Below are 13,879 nucleotides of genomic sequence, written 5' to 3'. Positions count from 1 at the left end.
CCGCTCCCGCGATGGGGTGTTCATGCCTTTGTCTGCTGATTTCTCAGTGATTTGATGTTTGAAGCCAGTGAATCAACTGACATCAGCAACATTTGAATCAGAATGTGTTTTCTTGTCCTCCCCATGCAGTTCTTCTGAAAAACATTAGCTCAGATTTTAAAGGATGTAAACTATGTTTTCCAAACCTAAACTTTGGTTGTTGCTCAGTTAATCAAAAAACATTTAAGGCAATGCAGAGACATGTAAAATTGAAATCATTTTTCAGGTGTTTTAAGAAAAGCTGCCAATCTGTGGCCTGTAGAAAAAACATATAGCCAACAAATGATTGCTATTTTCGAACATTTGCATATATAATACCAAAAAATGGTAATTTCATATATATAGTAAATGAGCAGCACTTCAACCAACAATATTAATTAGAATTGATATTGATTACACCCAAGGTTACATGTTAATGACTAAAGTCACATGTTTTGTCTAAACAAAAGTCAAAAACCCAACATGTTCAGTTTACAGAGAATAAATAACAAAGAAAAACTACAAGTCAACATATTTGAGAAGTTGGAAGAAGGAAATGTTTGTCATTTTGGCTAGGCTCTAATGATTAAGTGATTATTGTAATAAGCTTTCTGTCAATCCATGAGTAAATCAACATATTACTTCAGTAACAAAATTAGCATGCAATTTGCTGCACTTTCACACAGACGCAAACACACAGCTAAATATGCACAAGTACTGAGTGTCACCTTGACATATTTGTAGGTCTGCCACCATTAATGTTCCTGATGAAAACCACACTGAGGTATTGCCCCCACTCCTCACCCAGCTGACACTATTACTAGACAGCTGTAATAGATCCAATTCAAACCTCGTCCATAACAATTCAAACTCTGATGTCTGCAGTCAAAACACCATCAATTTCCTGTCAAGTCTTTGTTCATTCTGTGGGTTATAATTAAGTATCGATTAATAATTCATGGCACTCTGCCATTAATTTTTCACGGCGGCTCACTGCAGGACACCTTATTGGATAAAGAAAGAGGAAAAGACAAATTTGAAGTTACTCAATTATTAATATCAAAGATTTATCGTCCCTCGGAGATGGAGTGAGCGTCATGAGGAGTCTGAGGAAAAAAACAGAGGGAGAGGACAGCTTATGTGGGAACAGGTTCTCAGCAACTGTCTTCCTCAGGATGTTTTCTAGGACGAGACCCAAGGGGCCAATTTCTAATACATCAAGGATCGGAGTGGACCTGCAATATGTCAAGTCTGAGTTTGAGACTTATTTAGATCTCAAAAGCTTTAAAAAGACTAGAGTACAGTCCTGTGTCATTCAGTGTGTGAAATATGTCATTTATATGAGTTCCCCCTGGGGCCATCAATAGAGTATAATTATGATATGACAGCATAGTATGGTGCTTTCAGTTTAAAATGTGCAAACTGAACAATGTGGCATGTGCTATTGTTGTTAGCCCTTCAACATTAAATAATGTTTCACCTTTTCAATCTTATTTGGATAATTGAAACGTCAATTTAAATGTCATTTAAGCTGTAGCTTTGAGGCTCATTAATTGGAAATGGAAATCATTCAGAAAAGTGTGGATGTAGAGATTTAAAGCACCTGGATTTTCCCGGACATCTGTTAAAGCAACAGATGTTACACCATAGGTTTTAGGGAAAAAGGTAATTAATAGATTAATGAAACAGAGTGACAGTTATCACATTATGTTATACCCCATTCCTTGACTGAAATTTACAATAAGACTAACAATGAGAATGTGTTAATGTTTAATGAATCCCTCTTGTGTCATCCATCCATCCTTTCTTGACACTTACAGATAGGCACAAGCACATTTTTGACTTATGTGGGTGCTGGCATTGAAAAGAACAACTGGGTCAGTCTGAAACTAGTAATAACAGTTATGCTGTTTTGTGCCTTGTGTAAGACGGGGCCTGGTGTTTTTTTATGGTCAATCCATGACTGCTAAAGAATAACAAAACAAAGCACCACTTAGATTCAGATCAGGCATGCCTCTGAGAATCACCACCTTATCGTTGCAGAGGGGTTTTGTGGTCCCTGTTATCCTGTGAGCTACGCTGTTCTGAAATTTTTTTTTCATCACACGCAATGTGTTTTCAGCTCTTCACACCTAATAAGTGTTGTTTTCCAGCAATCAGCATGGAGAGACTTTAATCGTGGCTTATGTTTTACACCTTGCTCAGATAAAGCTTATTGTCTCAGCGTGTGTCAGGTATAATAAGCTTTACATGCTTGGCTGGCAGAGAACAGCTTTTTTGCTGATAACCAATTCAGATCTACCACTGCATAAGCTTGAAGCTGCGCGCATTAACACAAACTTTCATCCTTTTTATTTTAAGTTTTCCATTTTAGCTCTCTTGTGAATACTGACTGAAATGTGTCCAAATCAAAAGTTGGCACCAAATGTCTGGTCAGACTTGTTTATTCTTTTAATTTTGTTCAGTTTTTTATTTAGGCCAAGTTCTTGTAGAGCTGCTTGTGGTTTGACAACATTCAGCATTTCAGAAGGAAAAATAGAACTTTGTAGAAATATATGTCTAATCTCCTCAACCCTTGAAACAGTAATTGATTAATCCATGAGTTCATCTACCAAAAAAATGGTTTTGATAATCAATCAATCTTTAAGTCATTGATTCAGCATGTCAAAAAAATTGCAATGTCAAGCAATCTCTAGTTTCAGCTTCTCAAATGAGAAGATACCTCCTTTTATTAAATGTCACAAGGTAAATCTGGGTTGACAAGATGCTTAATGGGATAGTTCTGCCAAGCAAAATTTACTATCTCAAATCTTACTTATTTTCTTGTCTAATATCAGAATGTTTTGCCTCTTTTGGCCTCAAAAATTCATTCTGTTGAGACAATGTCCATCGATAAGAGGTGAAAACTTGTAACTTGTAAACTTACGAACTCTAACTTGTAGACTTTTGACACTGATGGTTATTTTTAAAGAGTCATAATCCAAAAAGGCTTGAGAAACACTGTCTTTTGTGATAGTCAAATGGATATCTTAGGGGTTTGCAGTGTTATACTAGGTTCAAACTGGACAAGAAAGTGCTGCAAAGTGCACCAAACTGTCCGTGTAGCGCTGCCCACCTCCTCTAACCAGTTGGACTGTTTGCACAGGACGCACCGCAGCCCCGAGCTCTGTGGCCTACTTGCGGTCTGCAGTGATAGTTTAGTGTCTATTTTTTCTCTGGGCCATGAATGTATCTTGAAAAAGCACACAGATAATTGGCGCAAAATATGTTGCGTATAATAATAAATAATAATCATTTAATCATTTATTATAATAATAATAAATGATTAGGGTGTCTGAATGCAGTACAGGTCCTAAGACCCACCTCTCCATTTTAGTTAATGGTCATAGGCTAAACTAAAACGGTCAAAGTACACGCCAAATAATATTTTCCCAAAGATGGTATCTGTCAGATATCTGTCTGTTTTTCATGTTCAGTTCGGTTTTATTGAGTTAATAAATTATTTTTAAAAGGGGGGGCTTTTCCGCCAAGATTGACAGCTGTGACAGCTAATCTGTGCACTCGCATTTAATGCAGCTGCCCGCGATTGGTCGAGCGGGCGTTTGGTGTTTGGGCGGGAACTCTCCCACTGCGGAAATCGCTACTGCGCAAATGCAGGGCTCCAATGACGTCACCTTCGCAAGATGGCAACATATCCTTGATTTTTTAACCTCACTTCAGCATAGCAAAAGTGTCGCCAGCATTTACTTTTCTGGGATAACACTGATGGCTATGCATGTCTGAGTCAGGTTCAGGGTCAGTGAACACAACACGTGAGGTTACGTGTCATCGCGCGATAACATTGGGGATGTATTGACAAGTGATATGTGTCATGGCGAGTGCCAAGAAAAGGAGGGCGGATGCAGAATGCCGCGTTTTTGTTTTTGTTTTGTTTTTTTAAGGAGAAGTAGACACCCGATTATGTCTTTGTCGAAGTAAAAGGCAAGACAGTTTGCCTAGTTTGTGACGTGGCGTGCTAAACTGGATGAGTTGAAAGGACAAATGCGTTTTTGATAAAAATCAACACTTTTCGTCGGAGTTGGGGTGCCCAACAATCAGCTTTTACAAGACCACAGACTGACGGAGACAATGTTAGCAGGGCAAGTTTTGTGGTGAGTGAATTAATGTCTAAGAAACTGAAATCTCATGCAGAAAATTCTGTACCTTGACAGTTTGTGATAGCGTGTAATTTACTTGTAATAATCGTGAAACCGTGATAACTGCGGTTTTTCATACTATCAAAATCAATAATCATTGCATCGTATGTGTTCATACCTTTAGTATGGCCCTTGGAGGAAAAAGGTTCCCCACCCCTGCTTTAGAAAATTATTAGAGGCGTTTTTCACTATTTTCACTATATACTGACCAAATATTTAATCGAGAAAATCAACAGCAGATTCTTCTGATGTTTGAAGCAATTAAAAGTTACATCCCTACCTAAGAGCAAGTTATCAGAAAAAGTTAGATTTTGTCATCTAACACCAAATTTTATGGTAAATTGAAAATATTAACATCAAACAATACCTAGATTAAGTCAAAGAAGTGAAGCAGTAGATGGCAAGGCTGACAAAGGACCCCCACATCGTAATGGCACACTCAGTAATTCTTCTTTCTTTGTTTTGCAGTGATTGATGGTCCCACTCTGCTGATCGTGCGGGATGTGTCAGACACTGTAGCATTTGTAGAGTGGACGCCACCGAAAGCAAAGATTGATCAGATTGTGTTACGTTACGGCCTGGTGGGAGGAGAGGGTCCACGGACTACCTTCCGCCTCCAGCCCACACTCAGCCAATACTCCCTGCAGGTGAGCGGTGGGTTGAGTGTGTTTGCAATTCATCATGTTGCGGTGTCACAGATATGATCATACAGACACATTATGTGGACTCACCTGCCATCTGGGGACAGAAAAGCCAGTCCTCACAACGTAAATGGTTTATCTTTGGGGTTATTGTATTGTACTCACAAAAATAGTGCTCTGTGTGTGTGTGTGTGTGTGTTTGTGTGTCTGTGTATTTACACTTGTCATGCTTGTTAAATTATCTAATCGCAGAGTCTGCCTGCCGTCTGTGTCTGGAGATTAAACAAAAACAAACGAAAAAATCCATGCAAAAAGATTAAACAGACCAAACTTTCCCTTTTTTTATTTGTTTGTTTGTTTGTACATTTGTTCCATAGGTTCTGCGTCCCGGCTCACGTTACGAGGTATCTGTGAGTGGAGTGAGAAAAGGAAATGAGAGCGGATCTATTTCCACTGAATTTACTACCGGTGAGGTCTGACAGGAAGCAGATGTGGTGATAGCGGTGTGTGTGTGATCCTGTGCGTGCCTCTGAGGATAAAACAGTTGATGACATATGGCCTAATGTAAAACATACTGTTAATCTATATCGGATATGGTAGTGAACATCTGTTGGAGGTAATTCTTGCTCTTGTTTGTGCAGGAGAAAGTAGATTATTTGTTGCAGCATTACCCTAATTTGTTTTGAGTGCAAACAACAAGTGAACTTCATCAAAATGACATTTACTTTCAACTCCATCTAAAGTTTAATGGATGCATGATGTTGGATGATCTAAGTAAAGGTTATTCAAATGAAGTAAAATCTGCAAAGACTCACTAACATAATATAAATGATTACAAACTAACATGAAGTAACTGTTCATTTACAGTAAGTTACACTATAATACATACAGATCACTTACAGAGCTTAACAGTTGGCTAACTGTGTCTGATGATGTTTAAATCGCTGATGTTTTCTTGTTCACAATCCCTGAGAATTGGTCTCAGTGTCCCCAACATTGTCAGCTTTATCGTTCTTCTCAGAGATCGATGCCCCTAAGAACCTGCGGCTGCTGTCCAAGACCTCCACCAGCCTGGACCTCGAATGGGACAACAGTGAGGCTGAGGTAATTAGACATGGACCAAATAGCATTTGCTTTTAATTTTTATGTTGTTTTTAAAACAATTTGAGTGAGTACTAAGTGAGGTATAAATCTTAGAACAGTGCAACAAAGTTTTTGTGTCTTTGTGTTTATGATTTTTTGTTTTTAAAACTCTCTGTGCTTCGATACAGCATACTGTCTTGATCTGGTTAAGTGACATCAAGCTGTCGGTGGTAAAAAGTAACAGTACATTTAAAATACATTTACTTTTACCGTACTTGTATTTCTTTTCACTTGTATTTAATCAGTCAGATAAAGATTTGACATACAAAACATATCAAGAGCATATAAAATATTATGCAGTGTAGTAGATTAAACCAACCAAAACTACATAACCTTGCTAAAACTGAATTAGTCATAATAATCCAGAAATTCATCTTGGAATGTATAGATAAAATCATATGGACAGACTTAAAAAAAGTTCTTTTACTTTTGAGAAGTTTGCTGAAACATATCTTCTATTTAAAGGTGTATTATGCAGGATAGTGGGGTTACTGTTACACACTCGCCAGGAAAAGTGAAAGTAAAAGCCAACCCCTGATTCACTCTTGTTTGGCTTTTTGCTTCAGGATATCTGCATTTTTTCAGCCCTGTGTCTCTTGGACACCTGCTGCTTACAGTCTGGCAAATGGTCGCTACCTTTTTTCACCTGAGCGCTTTCGGGGTACATGTTCACCAAACTGAGTGCAGAAAATAATACGAAAATAAAAGCAGAAGACAGAGTCTCTGCAGAAAAATACATCAAATCTTATATCAAACACTTATAGTGGGTCATAAGTGGTGATTGAGAGGAATTACCTCTGTGAGTTAATACATTGTTCTTAGGAAAATCGTACAAAGTATATCTTTATGTACATTTTATTGCTGGTCTTAAACCTGAAATCAAACATGTCAATAGCCTGATAACACTGGAAGCTATCCATGCTGAACCCCCCCAATTCCAAGTCTCCTTCTCTGAAAACTCAGTGGTTGTTTTTGTCTTATCTTTTACACATTTGAGTATATATTTTCGAATAAGTCTAATAGACGATCCTGAAATACTTTACAGCTTCTACAGGATCTCAGCACAACCTGTAGGTGCCCCTTATATCACTGATAATATGATGATTATACCCTTTTTGTAAAACAACAACTAATTTGCCCATAATCCCTCGAGCCTTTCCACTCTCCCTTGACCCTTCCTGCATACTTACCCTAAAGCAGCAACATTTTATTCCTCCAGTTTTTCTAAATTCTCTCAGTCTACATTTTGTCAGTTTGGTAAATGCGGATACCGAGAATGAAGCGAACAGATTTCCATGGTTCAAGTGGTCACTGAATGTTTTTCTCCGACTGAAATTGTAGTAAATCTTGTTGTTTCACTCAGTCATCACGCTGATATTTCCAGAGCTCACTAAGTACACAACCAGACTTATGAAGCTAGTCTGTTTTGATACCTGTTAGCACTAAGAATTTATTCTTCCTCATGATTCTGCAGAGTGTTGGCAGAGAGACAAATATCATACTGAGCTTATGCAAAATAAACCATTTCTTCTATCCACCAATTAAAAGTTGCTAGTGTTGTATTTCCTTCTTTTTCTTAAAAATCAGTTTGGTGTTTTGATATTTAAATATGTGTTTAAATGTAGGTGGATGGCTACCAGGTGGTGTACAGCACTTTAGCAGGAGACCAATATGATAAAGTGATTGTGCCGCGCAACGAGGGAGCCACCACAAAGACGTCTCTCACAGGTAAGTGAGGAGGAGTGTTGTTTTTCTGTCCTTTATTCATTCATTTATTGTGTAGTCAATATTTATTGAATTATTTATCATGAACATCTGCGCAGGTCTTTTGCACAGCGCAGTGGTTTTTCCTTCTGCCTTCAGTATCATGGCAGAGCATCAAATGTGCTCTGAGGAAGCCGGGAAGTGCCTGTGTGTTTTACATGGCAGGATTATCTCCGAGGCTAACACTGGGCTGACGGAGCTACTGATTGTATCTGTAGAAATGCTTGTTGTCCTGCGGGCGTATTGAAAGGCTGTCAGGAAGGAGGGGTCAACTGGGATGTTTTTTTTTCCCGAAAGGCCACAGTGCTGCAAAGGGCACGGTCGGCATAAGAATAGAAGCAAAAGGTCCCTGTGTTATTCTGTTGGGCCATTGCAATCAATGCTGCCTCCACCCTCATTCCCTCTCTGTGACTCTCATTTTCTCTCTGTCACTCTCTCGCGCTCATTTCCATTCCTCATCATCCTGTTTCTGTAGTTTGAGAAACTCACCGTGGATGTACTGAATCGATTTGAGACTTATCAGTTAAGCTTAAAAAAAAAAAAGCAAGTTTCTCTATATATCATAATGGTGTACATGTAAATTTGCCTCATCACTGATGTAGACTTAATTAGGCTGTTTTAAAAAAAAAAAATCTAATCACATGCGCTCAACATCAAATAGAGTATGTCTATGTCATGTTGATTTCTTGCTATATTGTGTGTTGTATTAGTAACTAGTTTCCTCTCTGTCTTTGTGCCTCAGACCTGCTGCCCGGCACAGAATATGGCATCGGCATTTCTGCCATGAAAGGTGTCAACCAGAGTACACCAGCAACAATGAACGCCAGGACGGGTGAGTGAATCACTGTTTGTACTCCACTGATGTATTCAATGCCAACCTTATATAACAAGACTTTAAAAGTTCTTTTTAGAGACTAAAGTCTGACACCGTCTAACATCTAAAGGCAGTGTGAGTTTTTGGTCTCAGACTATAAGGTTTTGAAAAGACTGGGGATCTTACAGAGTCACTATTTGCAGCACTAACAAGATTCCATTTAAGATCATTTTCCATCCTGCTGCTGGTGGAAAACATTACACCAAACTCCCTTTAAAAAATATGCAGTTTTACCAGTTACTCATGTTATTGCAAAAGCACATAACTCTAGAAATGCAAGATAAAAAGCGTCATATATCAACGGCATTCTTGACAATTTGGCATCAGTATAATCTATAAAGAGAAACTAAATTTGTTTATGAACTTAACATATTGGATTTTGTTGCCTCGAACAGCCTCAGACAAGTGAACCATTTCAAAATTAAGATTGCTCACTACAGTAGGCGATGGTTGGTGGATCAGATAAACACCAAATTAAACATCAACTCTTGTTCACGCCACAACCAGTTTCTTCTCCATTTCAACAGTCCAAGACAAACAAGACTTGTCCCTGTTCTTGCGCCTCCAAGTTTTCTGTCCACCCAGTTTGCAGAGAGCACACTGATTCTTCACTTTTTGCATGAGCCAAAATTAAAACAGGATAATATTAACCATGTTTGATTTGGGTTAGGGCTGGGATGACGTAATTGATTATGTGAATACGTCAATTTACACAAAGTGCCTCAACACGTTGCACTGTTTCACACAGCGAGTGTAATGAGAGTGTGAGCAGCGCCAGGTGTGTTGGTTGTTATTTCGGCGCTCGAGTATCAAGTTAGAGCGTGCACACTGTCCGCCTGAGCAGCGCTTGTCAGGTGCCTCTGAGCTGCGTGTCAGCTGCAGCACATCTAGAGAAACGGTGGCTCGCCGTTTTTTTTACATGTGACGCTGCCGTTTGTTGACTCTGTACCACTTTATACTGCAGTTTTAAGTCTCTCTGTCACAGAGATGAGGAAATACAAAGATGTTTGTTTTACCTCAACTTTCTTGCTTCCCTTTCAAAACAAAAGCTATCTGACTGTGTCTTTGTGGACAGAATGCCATCAGTTGCTGATACAATGCTTTTATTTTGAAACATTTACAGGACGAGGTTGTCAGCTGTGCAGGAGCTTGTATAACTTCATAAATGAGTGGAATATGTGCTTATAAATATGAAAATACAGCACTCATATCAGCCAGGCAGCGGTTTGCCTTAAGGCCCCGTTAAGGCTGGAATATTTTGATGCAGAAAGAAGAAGAAGACTAGTTATCATTATTTCTGTTAGAGAAAAGTTATAGTGTTATTAAAGTTGCACTAATTTTACTGTAAGATTTTTTGTTGGACTGCTAGTTTTGAGGTTTGTTACTGTAACAAAGAGTAACTGTTTTGTTAAGTGACTTGAATTTTACATTATTTATTTTGCTTTTGTATTGCTAAATGTAGATTGTACTACATTCCTTTTATTTGAGTGGAACAAGCTCTTGCATTAATTTTATTTTGGAGAGACTTTATATCAGACTATAAAACACAGTTAACCAGTTAAGACTTGGCTATTTTTTGTTGAAGAATAATGCCCTGCAGCGTTTTAAAATGTTATTTTCAGTACATTCGTTGTTATATATGATTAATCGATTAATCGAAAAAATAATCTGGAGATTAATCGATAAAAAAATAATCGTTAGGTGCAACCCTAATTTTGTTGGAACAACAAGAGGAGAAAAATACTTTTTAAAACAGCTCAGACTTAGCTCAGACTACTTACATCAAACAGTCAAGATCTGTGCATTTGTTTGCGCACCAACTGAGGTAACACCTCTGATTTTACTCCAATATTACTGCAAAAGTGATAGCGCTCAGACGTTTGGATGTGAGGCCGGCATAAGACGCACTAAGTGAATCACAGCAGCATTGTACTTTAATTACCTGCTTCACACCAGGCTGGGTGGCCCATTTGTTATTAACATGTAATTCTTAGCTTGTACTGAAGGTCAGCGCTCCTGTTTCAACCATTAAAAGACATTTTAATAAATTCAAACAAATCAGATTTGGGCACGACTTGTGCCATGTTAGGCAGGTGTTGCGGTCAAAGTTCCCATTACAGCATTTTAAAGCTTTAATAATGCATGACATTAATTGCCAATGGCCCTCTCTTTACCCACTCAATTGGCTATTTGAATTTTTATTGTGTTTTGAGGTGTTTTGGCGGAAAGACACAAAAGAACACATTTAACCTTCTGTTTGAAATGTTAGTGCACAAAGGTGCTTCGCTAATTTTCCCATCACATTGACTCTGGCACATCTTTCCTCGGTTGCAATCATTATAATGGCGGAAGGTATTTTGCACTTTGCAAAATTATGCCTCCATTTGCTTTACGAACAAGCGCTTTCTACCCCACCATTTTGTGCACTCTCTTTGAACTTTGAAAATGCACCACAGCTATCACATCTTTCTCAAATAGCTTTAAATAATATGACAACACCTCACACAGCAGTGCTCAAGTTACGATGAATGTGAGTTGCTGAAAGCTGAAAGCATCATTTCCCTTAACAGCGGCTTCAGTTGAACTTTTTTCTTTCTTACTCCCCCCCAAAAAGAAATCTATTTGACAAGGGGCTCCAAAAAACATTGCAGGTTCAGGCAAACAGTGCAGTCGAGGATTAAATGAGAATGGAACATTGATGATTCAGTGGGCAAGTCAGGTCATCACTGCAGGAAAGAAAAGCACAAAACTAATACAAAAAGATTAAATACACAATATGGGATCATTATATCAACACAAAAAAGTCCGAGAGTAACAGTCCTGATTATGATGTCAGTCCTGCACCAAGAAAGAGGATATACAGCTGATGAAAATACAGAGGAGGTTATTTTTCTGCTAAAATGTTGCACAAGGTTTAAGCAGTTCTCTGATATTTCACCAAAATAAAATGTTTGTCTAATTTAAGCACACAACGTCTGCTCTCTGTCTTTTTGATATAAATATATAATGTTTTGGTTGAGGGGATACAATGGTGAGGGGCTGCATGACATAAATGCTTTGTCTACAGCGTAAGAGGGGACTGCAGCATGAATGTGCATCAAAAATATTTGGTTCATCAACCTTTATTGCCTCTCTCTGTGTGTGTGTGTAAGTGTTCAATACTTTTAAAAAATATTTGATCATATTTTCTCTTTTTCTGTGCAGAATACAGCAATATGAACACAAGAGGGTGAAACAACATAGCAAAAAACTGAAAACATGACATGGCGTTTTACTTCAGTGGTCAACGGAGAGATTGTGTATTACTTACATCAAGCTGTGTGTGCTTTCCACAGTGAAGGGAGGGCAAAATAAATAGGAAAAAGTGAGCAAGAAATAATATAAAGGCATAATTTGATTTGATTTTAAAAAAATGCATTTTCTCCATATGTCTGGTGTTTTGAAATCATGTGTTTTATTTGCAAAAATATGCACATGAAGAAAGTTATATGTTAAAAAAAACACTTAGTGGCAGGTGCACCTAGGAAAGAAAAAACCATAAAGGTAAATATCAAAGGTAATGTCCCGTGCTATGTCGACTCTTGACTCAGTCATAGTACATTTGTCATGGATGAGTAGGAGGGTCCTTGAAATGTCACATTATATCTTGAATTGTCACCAGTAGCTCATGCTGTTGGTGAGCACACACAAGGAGGGGGGGAGTAACAGTGTTAATGTGCTCGTGTAGTTCATCATTTTTATTTAAAAAAAAAGAGAAGCTTTTTGTCATACTTGCTGAAACTATCATGATGTTCACACAGGAGGAAATGAGATAGATAATGTGTGAAAAAAATGTGCTCTTCTGCCTCCACTTAGTGCTTGTAATGGCTTTTTTACACCCAAAAAAATACCTTTCAGAGCCAACGAGTCTCTAAACGCAGCTGTCAATCATGTCAATCACTGCACGTGAACTGTAGCTTAACTGTCAAACTAGGCAGCGCTGATCAAACATGAATCAGGGTTCTGATATTGCATTGACTTTTTCCCTTTTTGACTTTTAAAATGTTTTCAGAAATATATTTTAGTGTACTGTTTAGCTGTAAAATGAGAAGGTTTGTGACCCAGTCACTAAAATATGTTTCTGAAACATTTGAGCTGAAAAATAGAGAGAAAGTAGAAAGAGTCTCCTCGGCTCTGGTTTGTTGTTTTCCGGCAGCTGGGGAATATTCTAGCAAATTCTGTTAGAAGCAGTACGAACATTATTGTTTTCAGACTATCTGTCTCATTTAATTACTTTGTGGTTATAGTGACAGTCTTAGCAAATATGACCAATAGTTACTTTCACAAAAGTTACCAACTACAGCTTTAATGCTTGGCATTGTTATTTGTTATTATTTCAACATTTAAAAGGTCATGTGCTTCATTATAATCTTTTATTTTGTCTATATTAGGTCTGGATGTGCCCATGGATCTAACCGTGACAGCTTCTACAGATAACACCATCACTCTGGTGTGGGGCGTGGTCCAGGGCCCCATCGACCATTACAAGGTCACCTACACCTCCTCCTCTGGCGTCACTACTGAGGTAAGGAAGTGGACAGATGAGCACTGGAAAAATAATGCTGTGACCTTTTTATTATGAAATAGTCTCAATGAAATGCCATTGAATTTGTGCTCACCTCCATCTTCCTTTTCCAGCTGACGGTGCCTAAAGATGTAACAACCACCACTCTGGTTGACCTTGAGCCTGGGACTGAATACACCATCACCGTGGCAGCAAGACGAGGACGACAGCAGAGCACTGCGGCTACCATCGACGCCTTCACAGGTAGAGAGAACAGTGAAGTTTTATATACTCATACTGTGTTATTTTTATTCCGCATTATTGTCTCTCTTGTCTTTGTCTTCGCTTCAGTTAGATATAAACTTTTGTGGAGTATCAAGGTCGCAGTACAGCGTCACTTTAATCCACTCAATTATCAGACAGAGCAAAGATAAATTCACTCCACAGTGTTTTCTCTGCTCAGATAAAGACATGAAAGATCAGCCTATTACTGCACAAAGCTAGAGAACAGTTTTAACAACAGTGGTGCGTAATGAAGTTGAACGTTGAATGTAATGAACCAAAGTGTGGCAGCAGGTAAGGTGAGTGGCTCTAAAAGGAAATGGAGAACCTTAAAATACTTTGAGGAAGCAATTAGCGGAGGTAAATTATTCACGTCAGCTAATGAGCTTGTTACAAGTGTTCCCTAATTGCACCTCTG

At 38.4% G+C, this 13,879-nt stretch overlaps 1 protein-coding gene across 5 annotated transcripts in view; it reads left to right on the top strand.

Annotated features, from left to right (window-relative positions):
- tnr (tenascin R (restrictin, janusin)) overlaps positions 1–13,879 on the top strand; it is a 218,856-nt gene that overhangs the window by 143,512 nt on the left and 61,465 nt on the right. For 4 of the 5 annotated variants that reach the window (XM_088085470.1, XM_088085469.1, XM_088085468.1 and 1 more), the window contains exons 13-19: positions 4,683–4,861; positions 5,233–5,323; positions 5,859–5,959; positions 7,624–7,726; positions 8,505–8,594; positions 13,067–13,200; positions 13,314–13,443. In XM_088085470.1, the coding sequence (XP_087941596.1) occupies positions 4,683–4,861; positions 5,233–5,323; positions 5,859–5,959; positions 7,624–7,726; positions 8,505–8,594; positions 13,067–13,200; positions 13,314–13,443 (828 nt within the window). The remainder of the gene's footprint in view (positions 1–4,682; positions 4,862–5,232; positions 5,324–5,858; positions 5,960–7,623; positions 7,727–8,504; positions 8,595–13,066; positions 13,201–13,313; positions 13,444–13,879) is intronic. The other variant, XM_042497978.2, reaches the window with a different exon arrangement.

The sequence above is a fragment of the Plectropomus leopardus genome, chromosome 12, assembly GCF_026936395.1.
Source record: "Plectropomus leopardus strain MGB_pleo_1.0 chromosome 12, ASM2693639v1, whole genome shotgun sequence".
Lineage (NCBI taxonomy): Eukaryota > Metazoa > Chordata > Actinopteri > Perciformes > Serranidae > Plectropomus > Plectropomus leopardus.
The sequence above is the reverse complement of the archived record's forward strand: the minus strand, read 5'-3'. Positions and strand labels throughout refer to the sequence as shown.